Here is a 25676-nt window from a genome sequence, read left to right on the forward strand (position 1 = left end):
TTGACGGATGATTTTAGTCCACAGCTTTCCTAGGTATGAACTTAAGTGTAATTAACTATCACTAATTAACAGAACACTTTTTCTCTTTAAATATATAAATCAGACAGACTCCACAATTATCCCCTGTCTGTCTTCATGAGGCTCTGTAACAAGCCAGTCCTTAAGTGTTCCCATTTGGGTCCCTCAGCATTTGAAGATACAGGCATACCTTGTTCTATTGTGCTTCACTTTACTGTACCTCACAGATGTTGCATTAAAAAAAATACTTTTATTGATTTTAGAGAGAGAGAAGGGGAGGGGGAGAGGGAGAGAGAGAGAGAGAGAAACATCGATGTGAGAAACCACAATCAGTTGCCTCCTTCAAGTACCCTGACCAGGGATCGAACCTGCAACCTGGGCTTATGCCCTGACCGGGAACTGAACTGGCAACTTTTGTGTGCACGGGATGACGTTCAACCAACTGAGTCACACTGGCCAGGGCAGATATTGTTTTCCTTTACAAATTGAAGACAAGATCCTCTATAAGCAAAAATATTATAACTCACTTGGTTGTGAGACTCGCTTTATTGCGATGGTCTGCAACCCGCAGTATCTCAGAGGAATGCCTGTACTCATCTTCGGCTTCCTGTCCTCGTTTTCACTTTGGTTTCCTATCTGTCTTTTCCACAGGTAACTTTTATGACTTTTGATAAAGGCTGAGATAAAACAATGGATTAAAAGTCTCTGACTTTTCGGTCCCATTCCATCGAAGGGGTGACATTCTCTTTGGATTTGCTCTCTTCCTTCCATGGTCAGTTCCCCATCAACCTGCCGCCGCTGGCAGCTATTCTGAGGGGCAGAACCCAGCTGTTCACAGCAGGGAGGCTCTGTGGGGGGCCTGCCTCCCAGGGGAGGGAGGGGCACAGGACCAGGCCTGGCTCCTGGCTGGGCAGACTGACTGTGCCTTTGATTATTTACACCAGTGCTTCTCTTCACTGGGGCAGAAAATTGAGAGGCGACCGCATCACTGAGGAATATTGCCCTGTTACCCTTTTCGTAGACACAACTGGGCTCAGCTCTTAGGCATCTGACACTTGAAGGTCCCGTGTCCCCTCCCATGTTTCGGTTTCTCACCCCATCATTTGGGTTTTCTGTCCCTTCCCTCCTTAGACATGACGCCCAGGAACAAAGCCAGAGGGTAAACACTGTTTCCCGTGGTGACGGGGACAAGCATCGAGGACAGACAGCTGCTGGCTGCCAGCACCGGACACTTACCATGGTTTGTCCCTTGATCCTTTCGCAGAAAAGACCGTGTGCTGTTTGCTGCTGGAGGTAAGTAGATTGTCTTTGGGCGTTTTGAATGGCTTTGAGGTGCTGCTGGCAGAGTTATGGCCGCTGACACAGGCTTTTGCTTTCACCTGTACTAGTGATGATGTCCTGGAGTTGGAGGGCGGAGACGCTGGAGAGGGAGAAGGTCTGCACATTGAACCGTGTCTTCTCTCTACAGAGGGAGACAGAATGGCGCTCAGCACATCCTCGGTAGCAGGTGAGTCTCACACACTCACGCCTCACTCATGCAGCAGGCAGAGAGAGAGTGCTTATCCCACAACGTCCGCATCCCTGAAGCCTCAATTCTGACCATGGTCTGTCTCCCCCCCCCCCCCCCCCGAATGAGTAGTTGCCTTATTCAATTCCTTTATTAAAACTTTTAAAATGATATTTCCACAAATACCAGTAGAGACTCTGAACAGTAACTTAAAATGAAAATCCACACATTGAAACGTATTTCCTTGGCCTACTGACTACGGTGTCTCATGACATCTGCTCCTCTCCCACCAACTAGCAATGGTGACTTTCTGAATTTCGGCATTAAATGGCACGCTAATAAGCTAAACCAAGATTTTCATGGGAGGCATTTACCAGGCCTTCCTTCTGCAAAAACAACTTCGACAGGACGAGCAGAGGGGACACCAGGTGCCACCTGAACACAGCGGGAGAGCCATATAGCCAACGTGACCCCCAGGCAGCTATGCAGAAGCGACAAGGTCCCTCAGAGCAGTGGGCAGGGCAGGACTCTCAAGAGAATAAACAGGGAGCTCTTCAACCCGACCAGCGGCCGGATCACTACGGCCAGAAGGACCAGCCAGGGCTGAATGAAAGGGTCTTCGAGAACCAGGAGTGGCCCAGCTTCTGTCCACATGCCAGCTGTGGCCTCCCCAGGGCTCACTGAGGCCTGGGGTTGCAGCTGCTAAGCCAGGATATGCAGGAGGACATCGACCCTTGAGGCAGAATCTACAGATGTGGGGCCTGGACGTGGGAGGGCAGGCACAGCTTCCTGAGGTTCAACGGAAAATAGCGGAGCTCTGGGCAGACCTGCCTCACCTGTTCACACTCCGTCAGCCCCGTGGTCCCGATGCAATAGGCAGGATGAGGACACTTGGCCGGGACAGCAGGTGCATGAAGCAAGGTCCTAGTGTCCACCCACTGTGTGCTTAACTGTTACAGGGTAACAACCGATTTGATACAAGTTAAGGACCCTCTCCCAAGAAAAATGCACGTTTATAGATGCCTCAAAACTTTGTACACGATTACAGGAAGGAATCCGGGACCGTCCCAAACACAAAGGCTCTGAAATCCTCAGTCCTCTCTGACTCTCTTGTGTCTCTACAGGGCCCCACATATAGTTAGTGCTTAATTAATACGTGTTCAATAAATAAATGATGACAAATGTCCGATGGGAAGAACCAGAGATCAACAATCTAGAAATCTGGGTTGAACGTGACGCGAACGAGGTGGGAGGCAAGGATGGCCGACCACCTGCTCCCTCCACCTCTAAGTGAGTCTCAGGCTTTCCTCACCGAGGAGACGCTGCTGGCTGCGATTCCAGGCTCCTGGCCCAGGAGAAGAAAGCCAGACAACCTTGGCTATCTGAAATGGGACTCGGGAGCTCCTCCGTGCGCCTACCAGGCTGTCTCAGAGCGGACCGCCTCGAGTCCTCTGACGAAGTGGGGATTGTGGGGGAAAGTGGGTGAATGAGGATCCTCTGACTGCTGGGTATTTTTGCCTGACCAGTGCTCAGACGTTGCCTACACTGAATAACCTCACAGGTAACTTTTCTTCACCAAATCAGAGCAGACTGTGCATACACGCTCGGTTCCCAGAGCCATCCTGTGGAAGGTTTTGGAAACCAAGAGCCAGTTCCAGGGCCTCTGTTTTGATGTAGTAGAAAGAACCCTCGGCTGGGAGCCAGGAGATCCAGACATGCCACATGAGTAAGCTTATGGCGTGGAGTTCACCACTTCAACTTCCTCAGTTTCCCTGTCTTTATCTGTAAATGAAGTGGGACCCTAGATGGCTCCTAAGCCCTCTTTCCACGTCATTATCATAAACACACGGCATACTTACACCTGCTCCTTCTCATCCCTCATGATTCCTGAATGTTACGGCAATCATTACAGCTGAAGTACTGAGATATTTTACTCAGGCAGGATCTTCCTTGGAGGAATTCATCCTTTGTGAAATTGCACTGGCCTTTACAACCCCCGTGAGGCAGGCAGGAGGCAGCCAGGCATCTCACCCTCCTCATGCCTGACTGGCCAGAGAAGACCCAGAGAGGAGAGGTGACTCGCCAAGGTCGGGGCCAATGGCTACACAAGGAACAATGGGGCCTAGCCACTTCTCAAGAAGGCAGGGAATGGGGTGTGCTGGGACCAAGATTTGGAGGCAGGAAATGAGGAACTATAGGAATTAGAATTACGGAAGGTCAAAACTGGAGCTTAAAAGTCTGCTCATCCCACCTCCTTGCTGACTGATGAGGTGACCGTTAGAGAGGTTCTCTATTACCAGCTTAGAGCAAAACCTGTCGGAGGGAATGCTGAGCCTAGAACCAAGTCCTCTTCTCACTTAAACCCACAGTTCTTTCTCCCCTTCAGAAATGTTTTGCTTAGCAATTCCTTTTTTGGCAGAGGTTTCCAAAACTAAAATAAGACGTTGCTTTTTAACCACTACTGCTTTGGCTTTTTCTGCAGTCTTCCTTCACTCATTTGCTATCAACTTGCTCAAGCTGGTTAGAGGGGGTGTGGGGAGACAAGTCTTGATAACAAAGAGAAATTTTATTTAGCTAAACTAACAGGTAAGTAATGTCAGCACCAAAATAATTTTTAATTAAAAATAATAATACACATAAACAAAGTTAAGTCACAAGGAAGGGGGTCACTAAGGACAGAATGAATGGGCCAGACCAGTAATTCCAAAATCACTTTCGCGGAGAATTCTGGTTAGTAGTTCTGCCAACCTGTTCTGCCGCTAAACTCCCAAAACATTCAATCAGTGGATGAGCTATCTTCTTGGTTTTGTATTTTAGTTCCGCAAATAACCAGTTGAAGGAACAAGTTACAGATGAGAGAATATTCATCAAAACTTGAAGCTAGTCCTTTACCCTCAATTTGTGTGTGTGTTTGTATCATAATGGTCAGATTAAAAAAGTTATTTTCTACATATAAACTGTTCCCTGTTGTTCGGACTTAAGTCAATCTACCACTGTTTCAAGCTCTCTCCCTGGGGCCTGCAAGGGAGGCTGTGGGAGCATTTGGAGTGGGGACCATGGTCCGAGCGAGCAGCTTCCCTCGGGAGCTGGCTCCCACACTTCACTCAGTTAAGCTTTGAACATGGGCAGAACTGGTCCCGGTTCAGGCAGAGTGGGGGGATCTTTTCAGAAAGATCCATTCCTATTCCATCTGTGTTTCCCTGACCGGTAAGGACCCGACCATAGATTACTTACAAGGTTTTGTATTTGGCAGAGAGGTGGGGTGAGTGGGTGATAGGAGAAGACAGGGTCTTAGTTTCTTGTAAAAAAAAATGTTGCGGTGCAGGTAGAATGTCCCTGAGTAAAGGGTCCAGCTTTATTTTACAATCGTTCTGATGATACAAGCCTTCATCTACTTTGGGCTTACTCATTTCCCGCCCCTCCCCCCCCCTGTTTTGGCCAAAGGAATGCCTTAGGTAGGCATTTATAATTATTTAAATTCCATTTGCCCTTCCCAGAAAGATTTTATAGAACATTGTACTTCATATTCATTGTTAAAATCTTTTCTAGACTGAAGCAATTTTAGAGAAAAAGAGCCTGTCCCTTCACAGTTTCTCATTCTTTGTTAATGTACACAGATGTGTTAACAAGACTCTAATCAATGGATATTTTGGGTTATTCTTTTTCAATGGACATTATTCCATTTATACATTCCTAACTCCCATACACAGGTCATTTGAAATGGTTAGGTAATCCTCAATCATTGACATGCTCTTAATTACTTAGTCACTCTCTTACTATTTACTTACTGTCTAGCTTTTTTTTATTTAAAAAAAAACCCCAATTTATTTCAAAAGTGATTTAGGATATTTTCTTTGAGGTACAGGGCAAGTTTGCTAGTTTATTGCAACACATTTCTTTCCAGACTGTGTGACAGAAAGATCAAACCAATTATTCTGCGAATGTTGAATATGAGTACCATTCACCTACTGAAGCGAAACATAAAACCACTGTGGGAACACCCATACAGAGTTAAGTGTCTACTACATCAAACACAGCCTAGATGCATGCTCTGGGATCAGCAACCTCTGGTCTCCCTCATCCTGTCCTCTGGCCAACAGTAATAATAATTTATTAAGACTTTCCTATTTATTAAGACTACTGAACACTTGATTTACCTTAAAGCATTTAGTTCCTGCAATATCTCTGTTCTACAGCCGAGGAAACTGAGGCTCAGAGGTCTGAGTTGCCCAGGGTCGGGAACTAGGAAACATCAGATCTGGGCACGTCTTTACAGCCCGTGGTCTTAACTCTAAGCTCTACCACCGTGAAATGCCAGAAGGTGCTGCAGCAGATGGGAACCACCTGGGAGCGCCCGCTGCCCCCTCCTGTGATTGGGCATTCCAGCAGGGCACCTGACTCCCCGAGGGAGAGGAAAGAAACCAGGTGTTGGGGCAGCTTTTAGGTACCAATCAGCAACCCCATGCCACAGCCTGAGACCTCAAGTCCAAAGTGTTGGGGACCAGGACCAAAGAAATACAAAGCCAAATCCTTTTAGTTTTTCACACTTCCACCACAGGAGGTCCAGACCACGGCCTCAGCAGCTGGCCGTCCTAAGACCACGCTTCCCCATAGGCACCTTAACAGTCCCTGTGTCACTCCAGGGCACAATCCTGGAGACCAGTTGGGCGGGCGCTTGGAGACCTCGACTCTCAGAATTCTAAACATCTTTATTAAGCGCAGGGAACCCTGGTGTCTCCACAATTCTCTCCCCTTACTCTCTGCAGGTAAAATCCACCAGGTTCTCAGACCATTTTAGTCAAAATCCAGAGCCCTGTCCTCTCCCCGTGCTAATTCACTGAGATATTTTCACACAGCACCAACGTCCTGCATTGCGAACCTCGGCACAGACGCCTCGTGAATGAGCTGGCCCCCAGCACCCATGTGGCATCCTGTACCGGTTTTAGAAAGAACTTGTTGGAAATTTTCCAACATGGTTTTTAAGGGGCCAACCCCCTCCCAACACTTAGAGCACCACAGTTCCTCGTGGCCCCCATGGGGTGCGAGCTCACTCTGGGCTTAGACTAGCACCTGCCTTTCTCATTTGACAGCGCCAAGTCTCCTTCAGCCTCCACCTCCGAGGGCAGGTACCTGGCAAATCATTAGCCAGGTCCTATTTTATCAATGAATTCCATCTGCGTTAGGAGCTGTAGTCAGGATGCTTTCCGTAAAGGACAACTTGGAGTTTCAAGGACCTCCTCCCCAAAGTAACTGCAGCTGGAGGGTGAGGGGCAGAGCACAGGCCTCAGCAAGGGGAACCGGGCAGGAAGCACTTGGTAAGGCAGGTCTATCCCCAATTTACAGCTATGGAAACTGAGGCCAACTGCCTTTGAGAGACTTGCCCGAAGCCACAAGGCTATGAAGTGGAGGGGCAGGGGCCAGGATCTGAGCTTGTGGTCTCACTTGCCACAACTGTAGTGAGGCACTAAATACAGTGCCACGGTGGTCAGAAGAGGGATATTGAATCAGCCTTCCTCAGCAGGGGAGGAAATGAAGACACAGGGAAGTCAAGTGGCTGTGCAGGCCGTGAATGGCAGGCAGAGCATGCCAAGCAGTTCATGTGCCAGGAGCGCTTGTGAGCTTGTCTGGAGCACACCCCCTCCCCCTCTTAGGCTGGAGTGAGTGCCTCTTTAAAAGATACCAGGGCCTGTGTGGCTGGGGAGGGGGTGGGGGCGGAGGGGCTTTCCTGACAGCATGGTGCCTGTCACCAATTAGCTTCTACTCTTCTACTGGGTCTTCTTTTCCTCTCTCACTCCCACCCACTGCCAGGCAGCATGCACTGCCCCGGGCACGGTGACAAATGCCAGAGTGGGCTGGTGGCTCACACGTTCAGACCTTAAATCCCCCAGGCTCTGGGTTGGTTTCTGGGTGATGGGGTCACTGTATGTGGTCAGGAAGAGAAGCAGCATTTCTTTTTTTTAAATCCTCACCCGAGGACATATTCACTGGTTTTTAGAGAGGGGGCGGGGAGAGGGGAGAGAGAGAGAGAGAGAGAGAGAGAAAGAGAGATCGGCAGCCTCCTATAAGCGCCCTGACGAGGATCAAACCCACAACCTAGGTACGTGTCCCTGACCGGGAATTGAACCTGAGACATTTTGGTGAATGGGATGATACTCCAACCAACTGAACCATGACAGCCAGGGTGAGGAGCAGCATTTCTTGAGCGCCTACTGTGTGCCAGCTCACGTCATCTATCCAACAAACCCCACAAGTGGGTACTGTTAGTTCCTTATTATAGATGGGAAGTTAAAGCTCAGAAAGGTCATGAAACAAGACAAGGTCATGCAGACCTCAGCAGCTGGGAGGAGAGTCCAGGCCTGCCTGGCCCTGGAGCCAGTACCCTCTCCACCATGCCACACTGCTGGGATGTCCTCTTCCCTCTGCACTTCAGCAACACAACCTCTAAGATGATTCCTGATAAAGCACTCCCCATTTTCAGAGCTGGCCCAGAACACAACTTGGAAGTTCAAGAACGTGGTATCCTCCCTATCTCTCCCCCTTGGTAGCAGCGTTCTACCTCGCACCTACTCTTGTATTGGTTATTTATACTAGGGCACAAATTTGGGGCACCAACGACCACTGGGTAGGGTTTGGGGAGTCCCAGGTAGGATTTCCAGGGCCCCGAAATATTGCCATCAGCCCCTAAGGATGACCTCACTAGACACCTACCCTAGCTCAAAGGAAAAGAAACAAACCACACAGCAAACACAGACCTATGGGGAAACAAGCCCATGTCCACACCGCTGGGGGCACTTTCAAGGAATGACAGGCCTCTGGAGAGCAACCTGGTGATTATAAACAGGAACTAAAACACACTTATAGCCTTTGATTGGGTGATTTGGTTATTTTAGTCTGGAAAATAGACCTCAAGGAAATATCACCGGCCCTGCTCCTCCCCTTCCCCCCACACCCGAAAGTTCAAAGGTATTTTCAGCAGCACTGTTTACAATAGTAAAACACACCAAAATCAACCCAAATGATTTTAAATAAAATAACTGAAAATGACAGGTATGAGGGTTATCTCAAATTTAAGGAAATTTCCAGGGCAGGTGTCTTGTTCAGTCTATTATCCCTGGCATTTAGCCCAGGGTCTCACTGTGTCCACTGTTAAAGAAGTGGGTGTTGTGAGGATTGATGACACATGGACGGTGGCTACCACGGTGCCAACTCTCAGTAGACACTTCATATAAGCTCCCCTGATACATGAAAATCCAAATCCACAAGAAAACTAAGAATGTCACAAAAATCATTACTTTATAAAAACATAAAACATTGAAGACATATATTATATATATATATATTGATATATAATGTATTTAGATGAAAAAAAGAGAAGCCTATAGGATGAATTGCTTAATAGGCTTTGTTTCTGTTAAAGCTTTTTAAGTCCACACAATAAAAAGATTTCAAACAAACAAACAAACAAGAAAAACACTAACATATGCTTAACCAGAGGTCAAAGGGGAGAAGACAAGTGCAAATACAAAGGTAGGAAGGAGAGAAAACATGTGTTGAAGTCAAATCTCATTCATTCACTCATTTCCTTGGCACTGACCATGTGTCAGGCGCTGAGCTATAACGTGGTGACAAGATAGACGCTGTCATTGCAGAGGGTTCCCCCAGAGCGGGGAGACACTCCCCAGATTCTGGGCTGGCCACCCTGAGTGGTGGGGAACAGGCTCCCTGCAGGAGGCAAGTTGCTGCCTGAAGGATCTGAGGCCAGGGAAGAGCCCCCCTGGTCTGGGGGACTCTGCAATCCTGTTACCATTAGGCCTTTATGGCCCCCGCCGTTCCCATGTGTCTGGAGCCACATGGAGTGGAGGGGTTGACAAGGAATTCCACTGGATGGAACTTCTCCATCAGAGTGACTGCCCATCACCACCGCCCAACACACCCAAGTCACACGTGTTTCAACATAGGAGCCATCACATAAGCTCCCCTGATACATGAAAACGTACATTAAAACAACTATCACCACCCTGGGCGAAAAGTCGTGGCTTCCAGTTTTAGGATGAGCTGCTGCATTCTACCTGAAGATGGCACAGCTGACATCATCCTGGCCTCAGGGGCACTAAAGGGACAGGTGTAGCAGCAACTAAAGTATCTTGAAGCCGGAGGCACAGTCTGAGGGATCTTTGGGGAGAAGATAGACTGACTCTTCCCAATACTGCCGTGAGGCGAGCATCATCAGTGGCCTTCACCCAAGGGCCTGGGTTAAGCACATCACAAAGCCCTGTCCCTGGCACAGGCATGCCCTGCCACACCTCCAGGAAGGGAGGGCGGGTCCTGCTGCATGAGGCAGAGGAAGCACCCAGGCCTCGCTTACACCTCGGGGGCCTCCTGGTTTAGCAGAGCGCTCCTCACCCCTGGCACAGCAGGGCCAGGGCCCCCAAACCTGTATTTTTAAAAAAGGTCCTGAGGGGATTCTCATGCTCTGCACCAGCTTTGTGAGTCACCAGCAATATGGACCCAACACTTCTGTCTCTGGAATCAGAAAGATCTGGGCTCAAATCCCAGCTTTGTCACTCATTAGCTCTGTGACTTGGGCAAATAACTTAACCCCACGAGCCCCAGTCTCCTTATCTACCCCAATGGCAACAATAATGCCTATATCACAGGGTTACGCGTGGGAAGGTGCCCGACAGCACACCGAGGGCCCCATCTCAGCGCACATCACCCGTGACCATCGGGGTACTGGGCCAGGCCCCTGCCCCTGAGCCCTCCTCGGGAGCCCTCCTTGCTCAGCCTTTTATCCTGGCATTTAGCCCAGGGTCTCGCTCCTATAGACACACTCACTATGTTCACTATTGAAGAGACGAGTGTCGTGAGGACTAATGACACATGGACGCTGGCTACCACGGTGCCAACTCACATAAGCTCCCCTGATACATGACACTGTTCACATTGAAACAAAACACAAGCAGTAGCTGTCCGAAGTGGGCGGTTCTCGGCCTTCTCCCTCCCTGCATGCAGACTAGCCCGTTTACCAGAATCCTCCTGGAGCACAGTCTAAGGAACACAGTCTGAGCAAGGAGAGGCCACCGCGTCTCGGCCTCCGGGTTCCAGGGTGCAGGACCATCATCTCCCGCAATGGAAGGAGCAAAACCTCAACTCGCTGCTAAGCTCCCAGCGCCCCCCAGAACCGCTCACCCAGAGGCTGCCGGGGTCCCCCAGCAGCCACTAATAACGGAACCATTTCTGTTCTTCTTGGAGTGGCAGTTGGCAGTGGCAAACAGGAAGTTGTCTTGAAATAGGGTGTGGTTGTGCCCTGTCAATATATGCCAACAGAGACACACTTCCCCTCTCCCCCAGCCCCTCTCTAGCCTCCTTCTGCTGCCCTCTGACCTCTTCTTCAGGAGCAGAAGGTCTGAATTATTTGGGTGAAAACAAAAAGCTTTTTACATGACGTAAGGGCAACTATCACCACCATGCAAACAAAAAAAATCGAGGGCAGAAAGGAGTCTAAAACACAGCAAGGGTCTGTCTTCCCACCAGTCCCTCACTGTTGGCATTGGGTTAGTAACTGGCTGCGTGTGTGCGCGAGCGTGTGTGAGCTTTCCCCTTAACTTCTCCGTGAGCATGCAGGAAACTAAACCCGAGCTAGAAGCCAGGCCAGGTACACTGCCAATCACCCTGCTGCGCCAACCGGTCCGTCAGCGGGCCGGCCACCACGGTTTACTCAGGGCCCACTGTGCGCACACACGGGACTCAGCACCATCCAAGAATAGGACGGAAGGAAAAACACAGGTCACTGGTTTCAAGCAATTTTAAAGTTTGAGTAAAAGAGACCCGCAACATTTCCTAACACAAACCACATTTACAAACGACAAAGACAAATAACTGCCGAAGAGAAAAATGCCTATCGTTGGAGCTGCACGTAAAGGCAGAGAAGTGGGGGTGACACGTTGGTGAGGTTCCCTCCCGCTGGCTTCCCGGTGCTAGGACAGGTGTGCTACGAAATTTTCCACTCCATTCCTGCCCAGGCCCCGAGGCATGTGCCTCCAGAAGGGCTGTCCAAAATAGACTGGTCCCCAACCCAGCCTCCTACTCCTGACCTCTTTCTGAGGCAGCAAATCTCCCCACTCCACGCCTCGCCAGCCCACAGCCCGGAGCACCGGCTCTGCTAACGCTCAGGCTCGCTAACTGGGTCCTCGGCTGACAGCACGCTCCGCCTGCCAGGCTCTCTATCCTGTGACCTGGGCCCAGCCCCACACGTCCTCTGTGGCCAACGTGCCCTGTGCTCACACTTACACATCCCGGGGAGGCAGCCTTGCCGTTAGGATAAGGAGGCTGAGCCTGTGACACGCTGGGCAATGCGACTTGTGGGAGACGTTTCCTGGCTTCTGGCGGAGGGCCCTGGCCAGTCAGAACGCACCACTTCCCCTTTAAGAGAGCACGCCCAGATGCGATTAGGGAAAGGCAGAAAGAAAAGCCCGGAACAGTCAGGGTTGTATCCTGAATTTGGCAGACGAACTTGGGGTTTCCTGAACTGCACACACAAGGTGTGGTCGGAGGCAGCGGGCTCCTCTGGGGCTGATGGCTGATCTGAACAGTCCCTGCTGGGGAAGGGCCGGGCCTTCCTACAGCCCCACAGTGTGAGGGCCACGTGCGAGCTGCTGGGCCCCGCAGCCTGCAGAGCCTCAGGGCTTTCCTCTCCCCTTCCCTCGGGGCCTGCGGATCCTGATGAGCAGAGTCCCCAGCAATGCCTAGCACTCTGCTTCCGAGAGAGTAGAGACATCATTATAAAGATGGAAAAATACTTTTGTGGGACATTTAAGCTATCAATTCATGCAGGGAGTTTTCATTTTCGTGGGACATTTGAACTATTAATTTATGCAGGGAATTTTCATTCATTCTGGATATTTCAGAAGTTGATGCCCTGATCCTGGCAAAGGACAGTAGACTGCAGGGGAGTGGGGGGTGGGGTGTTTCAAAACAACAATAGTTCACAAAAGGTCACATGTTGTACAATTCCATTGACATGAAATATCCAGAAAGCAGATTAGTGATTACCAGGGGCTGGGGAAGAAGGGGGTGGGGAGTAGCTGCTTACTTGGTCTAGGGTCTCTTCTGGGGGTGATGACAATGTTTTTGAACTATGTAGAGGTGATGGTTGCACAACATTATGAATGGGCTCAGTGCCACTGAACTGCATGCTTTAAAATGATTAATTTTGTTATGTAAATTTCAACTCATTAAAAAACAACAACACCCTAGTGGTAGAGTATGTTTTGGGCAATTTCATCTTCTACTAGGATCTCTCCTGCGCTTCATCCAATATTTCTTTGTAAAATCTGGCTATTACCTGATAAATCTTTAGTTGACCCTGGCTAAGGAGTATATGCCCTTTTTTTGGTTTTGTTTTGTTAATCCTCAGCTGAGGATATTTTTTTCATTGATTTTTTTTTTTTTTTAGAGAGAGTGGAAAGGAGTGTGTGTGTGGGGGGAGAGCATCGATGTGAGAGAGACAAATGGATTGGTTGCCTCCCGCATGCACCTTGACTGGTATCAGGGTTCGAAACTACAACCCAGATACGTGCCCTTGACCAGGAATCGAACCTGCGACCCTTCGGTGTGCGGGCCATCTCTCTAACCACTGAGCACACCGGCCAGGGCTGAGGATATACCTTTTAATAAGGAAAAATAAAAACAAACCGTTAAAGAGATAAAAGTTTCCAAGACCCACAAGTATGGCTTTTAAGGAGCATTTCTTACTTTGGGGAGAGGTAGCATCATTTTGAACCATGCCACACAAGCTAGGCAGTGCCTAAGTCTCATGGTGAGGCGGGCTCAGGTTGGAACCATCCTGTCAGCAGCTGAACATGTTAACCAAAACCAGAGGGAGGGAGTCTCCCAGGGGAGAATCATCCAGGAGACCATGACATTGAGCCTCTAGGTTCTTGGCTTCCTCTTCCCCTCTTGCAGAGCGTTTTTTTCCCCCCAGAATGAAGAATTCATCAGTTTTTGATTGATTTTGAGGGGGCTGTGCTGGTTGGCATAGCAGAACTGGTTTGTACAATTCCATTTCTTTGGAATGGAGTCAGTGAGAACGAGGGGGGAGTGACCTGACCACCCACCTGACCCAGCCCCACTGGAAGAAGCATCCAGCCCTCCTTTCCCGTCCTTTGCAGCTTTACCTGAGGGTAAGGCTGTGAGCCTTGTCGTCCAGACCCTAGGCCAGCAGGTCAAGAGCTCGTGGGCACACTTGCTCACCTCAGAAGCAAGAGGAGGCCTGCTGGATGTTGCAATACTTAGAAAAAACACAGGTGAAAGGGCAGGCCCTGTGGCCCAGGAGCCCGAGTCTTTCCAGAGAAATGTAAATAGTTTTCCTAGAATCTGTCTTCTGAGTTCCAGGATGACCGGGAGGACAGAGATTTGCACAGTTGCCGTGGGCCAGCTCTCTCAGAGGCCATGGGTCCTCCTGGAGCACTCTGCCCTGCCTCTTTCACCCGGTTCTCTCTCTTCATCGCAGGTGCCAAGGTAATAAGTGGCCTAAGTTCTCAGAAAACAGGTGGCTTAAGCTAAAAAGACGCAATATTTACACTGCTCTAGCATCTGAAGAGCAGGAAGTTTAGAACCTTAATCCTAAATACAGAAACAGGCAGGCTCAACCCCATTAAAAAAAATGGGCAAAGGACCTCAACAGGTATTTCCCCAAAGAAGATATGCATACAGCCAACAAACATATGAAAAGATGATCAACATTTTTAGTTACTAGGGAGATGCAAATCAAAATCACAATCAGATACCTACCACTGTATACCTACTAGGATGGCTATAGATCAAAACAAAACAAAATGAAACAAAATGAAATGGAAATTGGAACCCTTGGGCACCGTTGGGGTTCCTCAAAATATTAAACATAGGATTACCAAATGATCCAACAATTCTACTATGAGACATATACCCCAAAGAATGGAAAACAGGTACTCAAACAAATCCTTGTATATGAAGGTTCATAAAAGCACCATTTGCAATAATTAAAAGATGGAAACAACCTAAATGCCCATCAATGGATGAATGAATAAACAAATTGTGGTATATACACATACAGGAATATTATTCAGCCATAAAAAGAAATATAGTGCTAATACATGCTACAACTGGGAGAATCTAGGAAACACTAGGCAAATGAAAGAAGCCAGAAAGAGGTCACGAATTGTATTAATTATCCAGATGACTGTCCAGAATAGGTAAATCCATTGAGATTGAAAACAGATTGGTGGCTGCCAGGGACTGGGGGAAGACAGAAGGGGAAATAACTGCTTAATGGGCATGAAGTTTTATTTAAAGTGATGAAACATCTGGAACTAGATAGAAGTACTAGTAGTGGTTGCACAACATTGTGAATGTACTCAATGCCACAGAATTGTTCGCTTTAAAACTGTTAATTTTGTGTTAAGTGGATTTCACCTCAATAATAATAATAAAAAGCCCTGCAGAATACAAGGGCCAGGACAATCCACAAACAGAACCATCAGTTTCAGGGTAACTGAAAATTACCTTCAAGGCCCTTCTTGGAATCCCTTAAAGGAGGTAATTTTTAAGTTAAGGTAATGAAGGTGGCCATCAGGACAGGGCAGGCAGGGACTCCAACACTGCAGTTCTTTTTTTTTTTTTTTTTTTTTTTTTAAATTGACTTGAGAGAGAGAGAACAGAAGACAGAAACATTGATTAGAATGCTCAACCTGGATATGTGCTCTGACCCAGCATTGAACCAGCTACCTTTTGGTGCACAGGTCAATGCTCCACAACTGAGCCACACTGGCCAGGGCAGCATAGCAGTTCTTACACATGGCCAATTCAGGTTCATGGAAAAGTGTTATTTGCCAAAAATGCACACACACGCACACGTGCACACATATGTGCACGGCAGGCTGTGCTATTTACAAATGGGACACTGAGGCACAGCTCCCCTCTGGCAGCCCTCTCATGCCTGATATAGCGGTCATTTTCACCAAAGGAATTGCCATTCCAATGACGGAATTACTTCCATCAAAGGGACCCAGGTCTTAGACCCTAAAATGGTACAGAGTAACAGATTCCCAATAGGCAAGACACCCCACAGGTAATCATGCTCTGCTAACCCCTGTCAGCCCCCTTCCGGGGGGCTGTGGTCACCGCCGCAGCACTGGGGACAAGCGGCCGCCCAGCCTGGCTTCTCAACTGCAGGTCCCTGACTGGATGGAGCTTTCCGAGTGCACACCAGGTGATAGTTCTTCCCTACCCGGAGCTGCTCAATAATGCCTGCACATTAGTCCCGTTTCTGCCCTAAGGTGTCACCCAGAACCAGTCCAGTGCCCCTTCCATAGGGCACCTTGCCAAGTATCTGTTCCTTGAAATCATTCTCCAGGCTAAATATCCCCAGATGTTTTTTAAAACCATTCCTCACAAAATGTCATTTTCACTATTCCTCCTGACCTCTGGGTCCTCTTTAGCTCCCACTGTCCTTCCTAAGCCGTGGAACTCAGAAGGGAGAACATTACAGATGGGGGCTGTGCAGCTCCTCGTGGTTTTGGATATTATTCTCCTATAAATGCAGCTGAAGAACCAGCCTGAAGATTTTATTTCCGGTAGCTGCATCACTCCTGTCTTATTTCATATACGTTGCTGCCAAGCTGCGTATCCCCAGGTACCCTTTAAAAACGTCATCTTGTTGGAATGAGTCCACAGTTCCAGGCTGTTGAGATCTTTTTGGACCCCCGACCCATTAACGTAACCATTCTCCCTCCCAAATCTACCACCTGAAAAGTTGACAAGCCTGCCATTCTCCTTCCAAATCCTTATTTATAATGTGGAAGAGGACAGGGTCAAGTATGCAACTCGACACAATCCCCCAGCGTGACAGTGACTTGTGAACTGCACACTTGAGGTGTAACTCTACTAAGTCACCTGCCAGTCAGGTGTATCACTTGACCTACATTTCTTCATCTTCCCTGGTAAGAATCTCATGGACAACAGACAAATGAGGCTAACAATAGCCGCCCTCTGACAGTGGATGCAAAGACGAAGGGTGAAGCTCTTAGAGCAGGGCCCTGCACACAGCGAGCAACCAGATGTTGCCTTTATAACTGACAACAAGTAAAATAGGAAAAAGACCTCTTTTTCCAATTCCCAGACAAACTACCCTTCTTATTGGCATCTAAATATAGCCATCAGGCAGCTGAAATCAATAGAAGGAGCACTGGCATCCAAGAGCTGGAGTCTGAATCCTGGAAATCCTTCCAGAATTTCCATGCTCTGAGGTTAGCAGTACCTGCCCTTCCAGGGCAATAGGGAGAAGCCAATGAGATCAGGCATGTAAAAGAGGTTTAATAGTTGAGTCAGGCTAAGCAAACATAAATAAAGAGTGTTGTGATTATTACTGCTATAAATCTCTCAAAGATACCCTTTCCATTGGTAGAAACCTGCCTGTTAAGCCAAGGAAGAACCTATAGATGCATACAGGCTGCCAGAAGGCAGTCTTTCAGCACAGAACAGCCGGACTGCTGCAATGGAACAGATCTCGGATCTCCTTTTCCAGCAGCAATCTCCTTCTCCTTCATCTCAGACCAACACCCAGGCCGGCTGATGAAGGGTAATGGAGTCTCTGCTAGCCTGTAGGAGGAACACCTTGTTGCTCCATCGTCACCTTGTTGAGACCAGGACCTGAGTAATCTGCAGCAGAGATTTGGCAGGTAATGAAGGGCTGGGAGGGTTGCTTTTAGCTCCCACATGGCTTGACCTGAACTATCCTGAATGGCAGTTTCTACGAACACCAGGCTTTCGGTTTGGACATTCTCAGGGCAGGTCCCAGAAACCCTGTTCTTATCTCAGCTGAGGATGTTTACTTCAGGAAAGAAATGGTCTTCACTGAGACAAGGTTGGGGGTGGGGGTTTACAAAGAGGCCAGCCTGCAGGTCCCTAGCATCTCAGGGTCAAGATGTCCCATAGGAGGGGAAGAGGGGGGAGAGAACTGGCATGGCCTACCATATCCTCCTGGGAAAAGAGCAGCAGTTGAAATGTGAGGCAATAACTGGCTAAATTCTCCTCGCCTAGTCCATGTAAGGTTGGTTTCCCAACTTCCAGGAGCGATGAATGCTGAGGGCAGATTTTAAATATATATCTACATATAACTATTGGCAAGACACTGAGAGGATCATGCCAATGAATCTATTCACAGATCAGGGAGTTTGCTCAGAAAGCCACTTGGGAGGAAGAGGCCCAGAGGGAAGGCACCAATTTCTGTCAGGTGACTTTTGGAGCGCATGGTCTGCAAGCTACTCTCTCACTCACCCTACCCCTACACTAGTCTCCCTCAAGAAAGGTGGCTGCTGAAGTCACCTAAAAATCATCACAGGACGCATGGAAGCTAACCCAGACTTTCATAGCCACTGGGTGACTTCTTGTGACATTTGAACATATTCCTGTCTTTCTCCTGCTGCATTTCCCTGACGATGCACCCACACAGAGACGGTGCCTGGTTCTACACACTCACATGTGCAGGAACGAGTCACAGACGAGTCTCTATACCATGGTGGTTACCGCAGTGCTCTGATGCTGGTCCTGCAGAGCTGAAGCAGGACCAGGCTTAGCTGATTGGTGTCACAGGCTGCATTCTGAACCCTCCACCCCAAATCCATATGTTGAAGTGCCAATCCTCAGGACCTCAGAATGTAACTGTATTTGAAATAAGGTTTTTAAAGAGATATTTAAGTCAAAATGAGGCCAGTGAGGGTGGGGCCCTAAGCCAATATGACTAGTGATCTTATAAGAAGAGTATGAGACACTAGGGGTATGTGCACATAGAGGGATAACCATATGAAGAGGCAGCAAGAAGACAGCCGTCTGCAAGCCAAGGAGAGAGGCCTCAGGAGAAACCAACCCTGCCGGTCCCTTGATCTTGGACTTCCAGCCTCCAGAATTGTAAGAAAATTAATGTCAGTTCTTTAAGCCTCTTAGTCTTTGGTATTTGAAAGCCCAGGCAAATTAATATAATTGGTTTACCTAGAAACTGTTCAGGTTCACTGGATAAGGGAGAAAAAGTGTAGTATGGAGGGCAGAGGACAAGGGACTCCTAAACCTCCAACATATCAGAGATTGAATGCATCTTCCTCCTTGGTTTGGGGTGTGCCATGTCAATGGCAAATTGTAGCATGTCAATGGCAAATTGTAGCAAGGTCAAGGTGGGGGGCAGTCTCCCGATTCTTGACATCTGGCAAATCCTGTCCACCCTGGAGGCCTGAGGCTGAGGTAGTCTACAGGTACCCAGCAGTTGGTCTGAAACAGCTTGACCTAAGGCACAGCCTGGGAGAAACCAACTTCTATCAGCTTACTTTCTTTTTTGGCCTCCTACCTTTGTGGGTTGTGATGAATCTATTTGTCATTGTTATCCTTCCAGAAAAGGAGAAGATCATGGGGGTGAGTGGGCTAACTGGCAGTGAGGTCGCCACCAGCACCTTCACAGGTTTGACAAACTGAATCAGACCCACTGGCCCAACGCTGCTTTTCACCAGGAATCCACCCAAATTCCAGGTTCTACCTGGATGCATGGGTCCTCCCTCAGACTCTCAGACTTTGATAGACCCCGGGCTTCCCAGAGAGTATGGGGCAGACAGAACCACTTTCCTGGGGGCCACGAGAGGAGAGGAACCCACAAATGCTCACTGCTGCTAAGGGGTCCAGACACACGAGTAGGCGGGACTCAGAGATCAATCTAACAATAGATATGTCATTAAGCTCTCTCCTGGCTGGGGGTGGTGGTGCTTGTGGGGGGGTGGGGCCTGGGGTAGGAGGGAAATCAAAGCAAGAAAGGAGGGTGTTTGAAAGGTATTGTCAGGCTGATGTGTGCAGGGCTGGGAGGAGTGACATGCTCTACTAGACAGAACTGACAGGCTGGCAAATGGCATCGCCTTTACTTTCCCAAGGATAGCAGGGTGGGCGGGTTTGGCCAATTCAAATGCAAAAGCCCCAGGGCAGGGTGACTGGGAAACCTTTCAGTATTCACAGCCATCCCTCTCCAACTCCCCACATAAAGGCCTAAAGGGTCCCTTCACATCTCTTCATTCACTTTGAGGTTATTTACACAGTGGGATGAGAGCCCCCATGATCCCTGCTAGCCAAGATACACACAAACCAACACACACCTCAAACCTGAGGCCTTCAAAAGGGGGGGGGGGAGGGGGAGGGGTCTCAAATTCTATCCCAACCTGATCCCCTGGAGGAGGAAAGGGGAAGTGGATCGGTTCCACGGGGCAGATTCGAATCAAATTAGAACAAAGACTATGAGATGTCTGTAGTGCAGCCAGTTCACCCAGTTTGGATGGGGCAATGAGCAGCGAAGATCTGATGGATAATGTGGTCCTGAGTTCAAGCTCCCCGGCTCCACTATGCAAGCTTAGCCAAGCCAAGCCTTTCCTCCTGGCACCAAGGGGCTAGCCTTGTCCTTCCCCAGCTCGGTGAGGCTAGCACGAGAAAGCACCGGGCATGCTCTGGAAAGCAAGGCAGCCTGATCGTTATTCTGTGTAAGCAAGGTCAGAGGAGACTGCAAAAACAGCCCCCCCGCCCCCCGCCGCCGCCCCAGTAAAATCCCCCAAGCCCCACTGCTTTCATAGATGAGAGAAACATGGAGAAAAAGAAATCTGCTCTTGGCAGCACTCAGCAGTTATAACTCCGCCAAGCCTCGGCCTAATGGTCACATTTACTACCTTGGAAATTTCCGTTTCAACTCTCCATTTTCATTTGTGTGTGCCAGTGGGTGATGCTGGGGGTGAGGGGCGGGTTGAACCTGTCGGTGAGGGACCCAAGACCGGGCCCAGAGCAAACTCCCCACTTCGAAGGCCTTTCAAGCCGCCCAGAGTACGTACGCTTTAGCGTTTTCTACCCCCATTTCGATTTGTTTGGTTTAAAACATTTCGCCCCGGGCACAATGAAGTGTCTCATTTACGGCGTTCTCCTGGACCATGAGACTGGGACTCCACGCTCATTACGCTGATGAACGTGCCACTTACCCATGCAAATTCCACGAGCTGCCGGCACAGAGAGGGGAGGTGCTCAAGGTAGCTGTCAAGGGCTGATTTAATTACACAGCCATTCAGTGGGCAAAGCGGAGCAATTTTTAGCCAACTGTTCTAGTAAATATTATGGGAAAGCCTTTCACGGAGCTCTAATTCCGGCTTAGTGATTTCAAACGTGCCCCGCTCTAGTTCTCATTCAAACACTCACTGGGCACCCAGACATCCTAGGCCAGGCCAGAACGTCAAACAGAATGCACCAGCCGGTACGGTATGCAAAACTACCATTTTGCAGTTCATTATTTAAAAAAAAAAACAAAATGTTATAAACACCTGAGTATCACTGCCATTTAGGCGAGGACAAACTTGAGCGCCCACTAACTTCCTGCGGCTCTCAAGCCTTCCTGTGCCCCTCCCCCAGGCTGAGTCCCGCCAACCCGCTGCGGGGCGGGCTGGGGACGCCCGCGAACACCGCTCCCGCGGGTTGGCCCAAACCACCATCGCAACCCCCCCCCCCCCCCCCCCCGCCACTTGGCCCTTTGGAATGACACCCCATCCCTGCATCCACCCCCAGGGGAAATGGCATCGTCACTTTCATTTCACTCCGTTTGCGACCGACCCGAGGAAAACAACGCGTCCTAAGACCACGGGCTCACTCCGCAGGGTATCGGACCCGGGCGGCCGCAGCCCGCGCTGGGGCGCGCCATCCAGTGACCTGGCGGAGAGACCCATTCCCAGGGGTTCGGAGAGCTCCGCTGCACGGGCGCGGCCGTTTGTCCGACCGCAGGCGCGGATTTCACTTTCCACCGTCAGAGCAGAAAACTCACGCATCCCCGTGTTGTTGTTGTTTTTTTTGTTGTTTGTTTCCCTTCCGAAAAAGGTCTATAAATAACCCAGGATCAGCAAGATTATGCAAAACATCCTGTTAGAAGAAGAAACGTAAACTAAAACCACTTACAGAGACTCAGGCTGCCAACTTAATCTGATTCTACGACGACTGTAAACACGTTGTACTTTTGGAACCTGAAGCGATCCACATGAGCACGGATGCCGTCACAAAAAAAAAAAAAAAAAAAAAAGGGGGTGGGGAGGGTGGGTAAAAAACAAGAAAGAAAAACCTCACAACGTGACAACAACAGAAGCCCAACCCCGACTCGGAATCGCCGCGCTTCGGGGTTCGGCACGTCCAGGGCCGCGGCTGGCCAGCTGCAGTCGGTACCAGCTCTCCCCGCTCGCACACGCCAACTGTTTTGACTACAGGCACTTGTTAAACACAGAGTTTCAGGTCCTACCAGTTGGACACCAGAAGTTCATAGAACTGACCCCGTGCCAAGAACAACAAGCACAGAAAGCGAAACGGCCGCCTCGTGCGCCGTGTTTTTGTTAACTGTTTATGCAAAGCCCCAGAGCAATTGGGTAACCATCAAGCATCCGGCAGCCCTTAAATAACAAAAGCAAAAGATTACCACCACCTTGGAAGAAAGGTAGATGCTGGCAGATTAAAGGACACAGGTCAACCTAGTTTATCGGTGGGGTGGGTGGTTTTCCGAGAGAATGGGGGAAGGGGAGGGGCAGGTGTCACATGACAATCTGCGGTTATTAGAAGGAACTGACTGGGTGCTTCCTTGCAGCATCTTTTTACTTAGAGATTGACTTCAGAGATTTTGCCAACGCCAAGGCCTTGGTACGCATCTGGAGTGACTGCACTGGAATGTGTTCGCTGGTAAATCCCACAGGAGGAAAAAGGGGCGTGCTGGGTGGAGTTTTCAAGGGGTCCCCGCTGGGTAGTTCAGGTGGTTAGAGCGTCCTCCCCAAACAACAAGGTTGCAGGCTTACCCCGGGCCAGGGCACAAACAAGAATCAACCAATGAATGCATAAATAAGTGGAACAATAAATTGATGTGTCTCTGTCTCTCTCCCTCCCACCTCCCTCTTCCTCTCTCTAAAATAAAGTAAAAACAACAACAGCAGCACACCGGAAAGGGACTTCCAAGTTCCCTGCTCGGTGCGCCATGTAGGAAGCTAAGGGAGGGTCAGCTGTTTCTGACCTGGTCCTGAGAAAGGCTTCCCTTTCCCCTTTGAGTTTAAGGTTGTTAGGATCAACCTTTGACCCTCCTCAGGACAGGAGTCTGTGCTCTCTTCAGGTGACAGTGAATAAAGTATTCTCATCTGGCAAAATAAAATAAAAAAGGAATGTTTAAACCCGGTATTTAACAAGGTTTTCCACTACCTTCTCAGAATGCATCAATGAACCAGATAAAATTTTAGAGTTACCTGAGGAGAACTGGGGTGTGGATGTAAGAATGAGAAATTTTAAACTGATGAGTGGACTCAAACCTCCCCCGCTACCCCAATTTATCCATCCATCCATCCATCCATCCATCCATCCATCCATCCATCCATCTTCTAGCTCTGATTTGAAGAATAAAATGTTGTTCATTCCCCACTCCAGAGGCCTAGGGGAAAGTAACAAGTAGAACAGGTTGTTTGTAAAAGCCACTCTAACCTTGGGCCAGACCCTCATTTATGCTGGAAAGTATCTGTAGGCCCTCTGGTTCTGGGGGGCCACCAGTGCAATGGTGGTGGATATGAGCCCACACAGTGGCTGCCCCTTTTCTCCCAAAGGAACGCACATTTTATCACAAACTACATATAGAAACGGTTTCACTGGGATCTTAGATGATGCTCCCTGGAGTGAGACGCAGCAGTTGCCTGACAGATCCAGAGAGACGAGCAAAGGCAACTCAGAGCATCCAAGACAAAGGAAGGAGCAGGCAAAGAGGAACGTTGAGGTCAGGGAGAGGGAGAGAGGGAGGGATGCCCTGGAGAGAACGTTCTGGTCTGGCAAAGTGAGTCTTAAACCAACCCTGGCCTCAGGGCTGGCAACTGACTCCTTAAAGCCCCGGAACATTCGTGAGCCCCGCTGCTCACTTAGAACTCCATGGTTTCCCCGTCTCCTTCACACACATTCTATCATTTGATCCTCCGAAGCATTCCGAGAGATGGGGAGGGCTGGTATTATTATTATCCCCCTTTAAAAAAAGGAAAACAGAGGGTTAGAGAAGCCCCATGAATGACGACTTGTGCTGGTGTGGTGTTTTATTATTCACAACGTACTTTAAAAGCTTTATGGGTCCCGTTTTTATGGACAGGTAAATAGAGATTTTGGAGAGGACACAAATCACGTCCAAGGCCGCAGTGCAAATCACAAACAGCCCGAGCTCTCCCATCTCCTCACCCAGGCCTTCTCGCTGGCTTCTACTGTGTTTCCAGAACACACAATGCTAGAACTAGAAAGGCCAGTAAAGTTGTTTTATTATAAAAACAGATTTTCTCCCTTGGTTTCCTCAAAATGCCCTGTTTTTACGGTTTTTCTGCAGCAGTTCATAGACTGCAAACTCCTCGTGCCAAAGGGTTCCTCTCCACTCCAGCAGCTTCGGACATCTGCACACCAGAGTTCTGATTCAACGGAAAGGAACCTTCTCCGCCCAGTCTGCACCCGCGCCTTTCACTTGATTAGTTCACCCACGTGCTGACCCCTGGCTCCTCACCTAATCCTGGCCTAAGAAGCCGGAACAGAATGGCCCTGCAGGCCTGCCAAGCGGTACATGAGGTAGCCTGCGTCTCCAGGTGTGTTGCCTCGCACATGGTTTGGTGGGTCTCTTCTTCAATGTGGTGTTTCAAAGTTCTGCTTTTGCTGAGTTCTTTGGCAACAGAGGCTGCTGGAAACATGGCACCAAAATGAAGGGTCCCGCTGTCACGTGCCTTGTCTGTGCCCAGTGGGCACACTCACAGCTCGATAGGGGGTGCCATTACTGTTATGTGATGCACAAGGGCAGGCTCATTGCAGGTTGGGGGCATTTCTGCTGAGGGAGCATGACAGTGAGTTACTGCAGGGGCTGAGATGCTTGCAGGGGTGAATGCAGACATGTCAGGGTGTCCAAGCGCTCGGGGCCATGAAAGAGATGCTGAGTATGGAACGAAAGATGGAAGATGGTCAGGAGGAGGTGATTAGAAAGTTCTAGAATGTTCTGCCACTGCCTCATGAATCTGTCTCTCCTCTTCCTTCTCCCTGAAAACACGACACAACAAAACACAGAACCAAAGGCCAGAGAAATTGGGTGTCAAAGTGGCCTTTGTGTTGAATGTCACGAAAGCAGCCCAGGTCATAAAGACTAATGAAATTTATGTCTCCTGTTCATTGGAGAAAAGCTCTGTGGGTAGATGAGCTGCACAGGTGGTGCCTCTCGCTGGTTTGTTTGGGGTTGTTTTGGTAACCACACGACATTTGCATCCATGCTACCCGAAAAGAATATGGGGACCGGGTACACCAGATTGGTCTCGACAGGAAAACTCATTTGCTCACAAGATACAACATGAGTAGATTACAGTATTTCCATGTACCTTGTGACTCCTCTGAGCATAGAGACCCCCCTCTTTTTTTTTAAACCAAAAAGTAGGACACATGGTTTGACAAGTGCTGGCATATTCAAAGAAGACAGGCAGGTAGGCCATTTAAAATCAGAACATCTGAAAAGCCGTGAGGCATAGCCACCAAACTTGTAATATCAAGTTAGTAAAAGTGGGCTGATGGAACATGGAACATTAGCAGAAATTTGCTGTAGTTAGTACTGGTGTGCTTACGAAACCATAGACCAGACAAATCTTACTTTGCCGATGAATACGGTGGTTTGGGGAAGGCTGGTGAGCACAGTACACCCAGCTCTTGAGGACAACAGCATCGATGGAGACAAAGTTGGGGCCCTGTGCCCACTCTCTGGGCATTTAGATACCCCCACCCCCCGGGCCTCAGTGAAGGGAGCTGCATACACATACAGAGAAGGAAGCTGGGCAGGGACCAGTGAGGTCTTTAAATCGCGGCCTGGTTATGTGGAAAGCTGGTGAAAAAAAGGATGGATCCAGAAAAGGATGGAGGCCTGAGCTGTCAGGAGTCAGTAAGGCAGGGTAGCATGTCAGCAGCTGTGGCAGCCGTTGGCTGAGGACTTGGCTTTCCCCCTGATGCTGCCCTGCATACCTCCAGGTCAGAACCTAAGGCTCAGCTCCATGCTTTTATTTTTGCCCTGTTACCCGGGTTCACAGGGACTGGGCCAATCTGCCTG

The 25676-nt window shown here is 49.1% G+C and overlaps 1 protein-coding gene across 9 annotated transcripts in view; it reads right to left on the reverse strand.

Moving 5' to 3' along the window:
• Positions 1-25676, reverse strand: part of ATXN7L1 (ataxin 7 like 1) — a 239909-nt gene that overhangs the window by 53026 nt on the left and 161207 nt on the right. For 5 of the 9 annotated variants that reach the window (XM_079785976.1, XM_079785983.1, XM_079785977.1 and 2 more), the window contains one exon: positions 1255-1480. In XM_079785976.1, coding sequence (XP_079642102.1) covers positions 1255-1480 — 226 coding nt within the window. Of the gene's footprint in view, positions 1-1254; positions 1481-9522; positions 10049-11815; positions 15994-21514; positions 21834-25676 lie in introns of those variants that run through there. The other 4 variants (XM_079785981.1, XM_079785982.1, XM_079785979.1 and 1 more) reach the window with 4 other exon arrangements.

Source organism: Cnephaeus nilssonii, assembly GCF_951640355.1.
Source record: "Cnephaeus nilssonii genome assembly, chromosome: 12".
NCBI lineage: Eukaryota > Metazoa > Chordata > Mammalia > Chiroptera > Vespertilionidae > Cnephaeus > Cnephaeus nilssonii.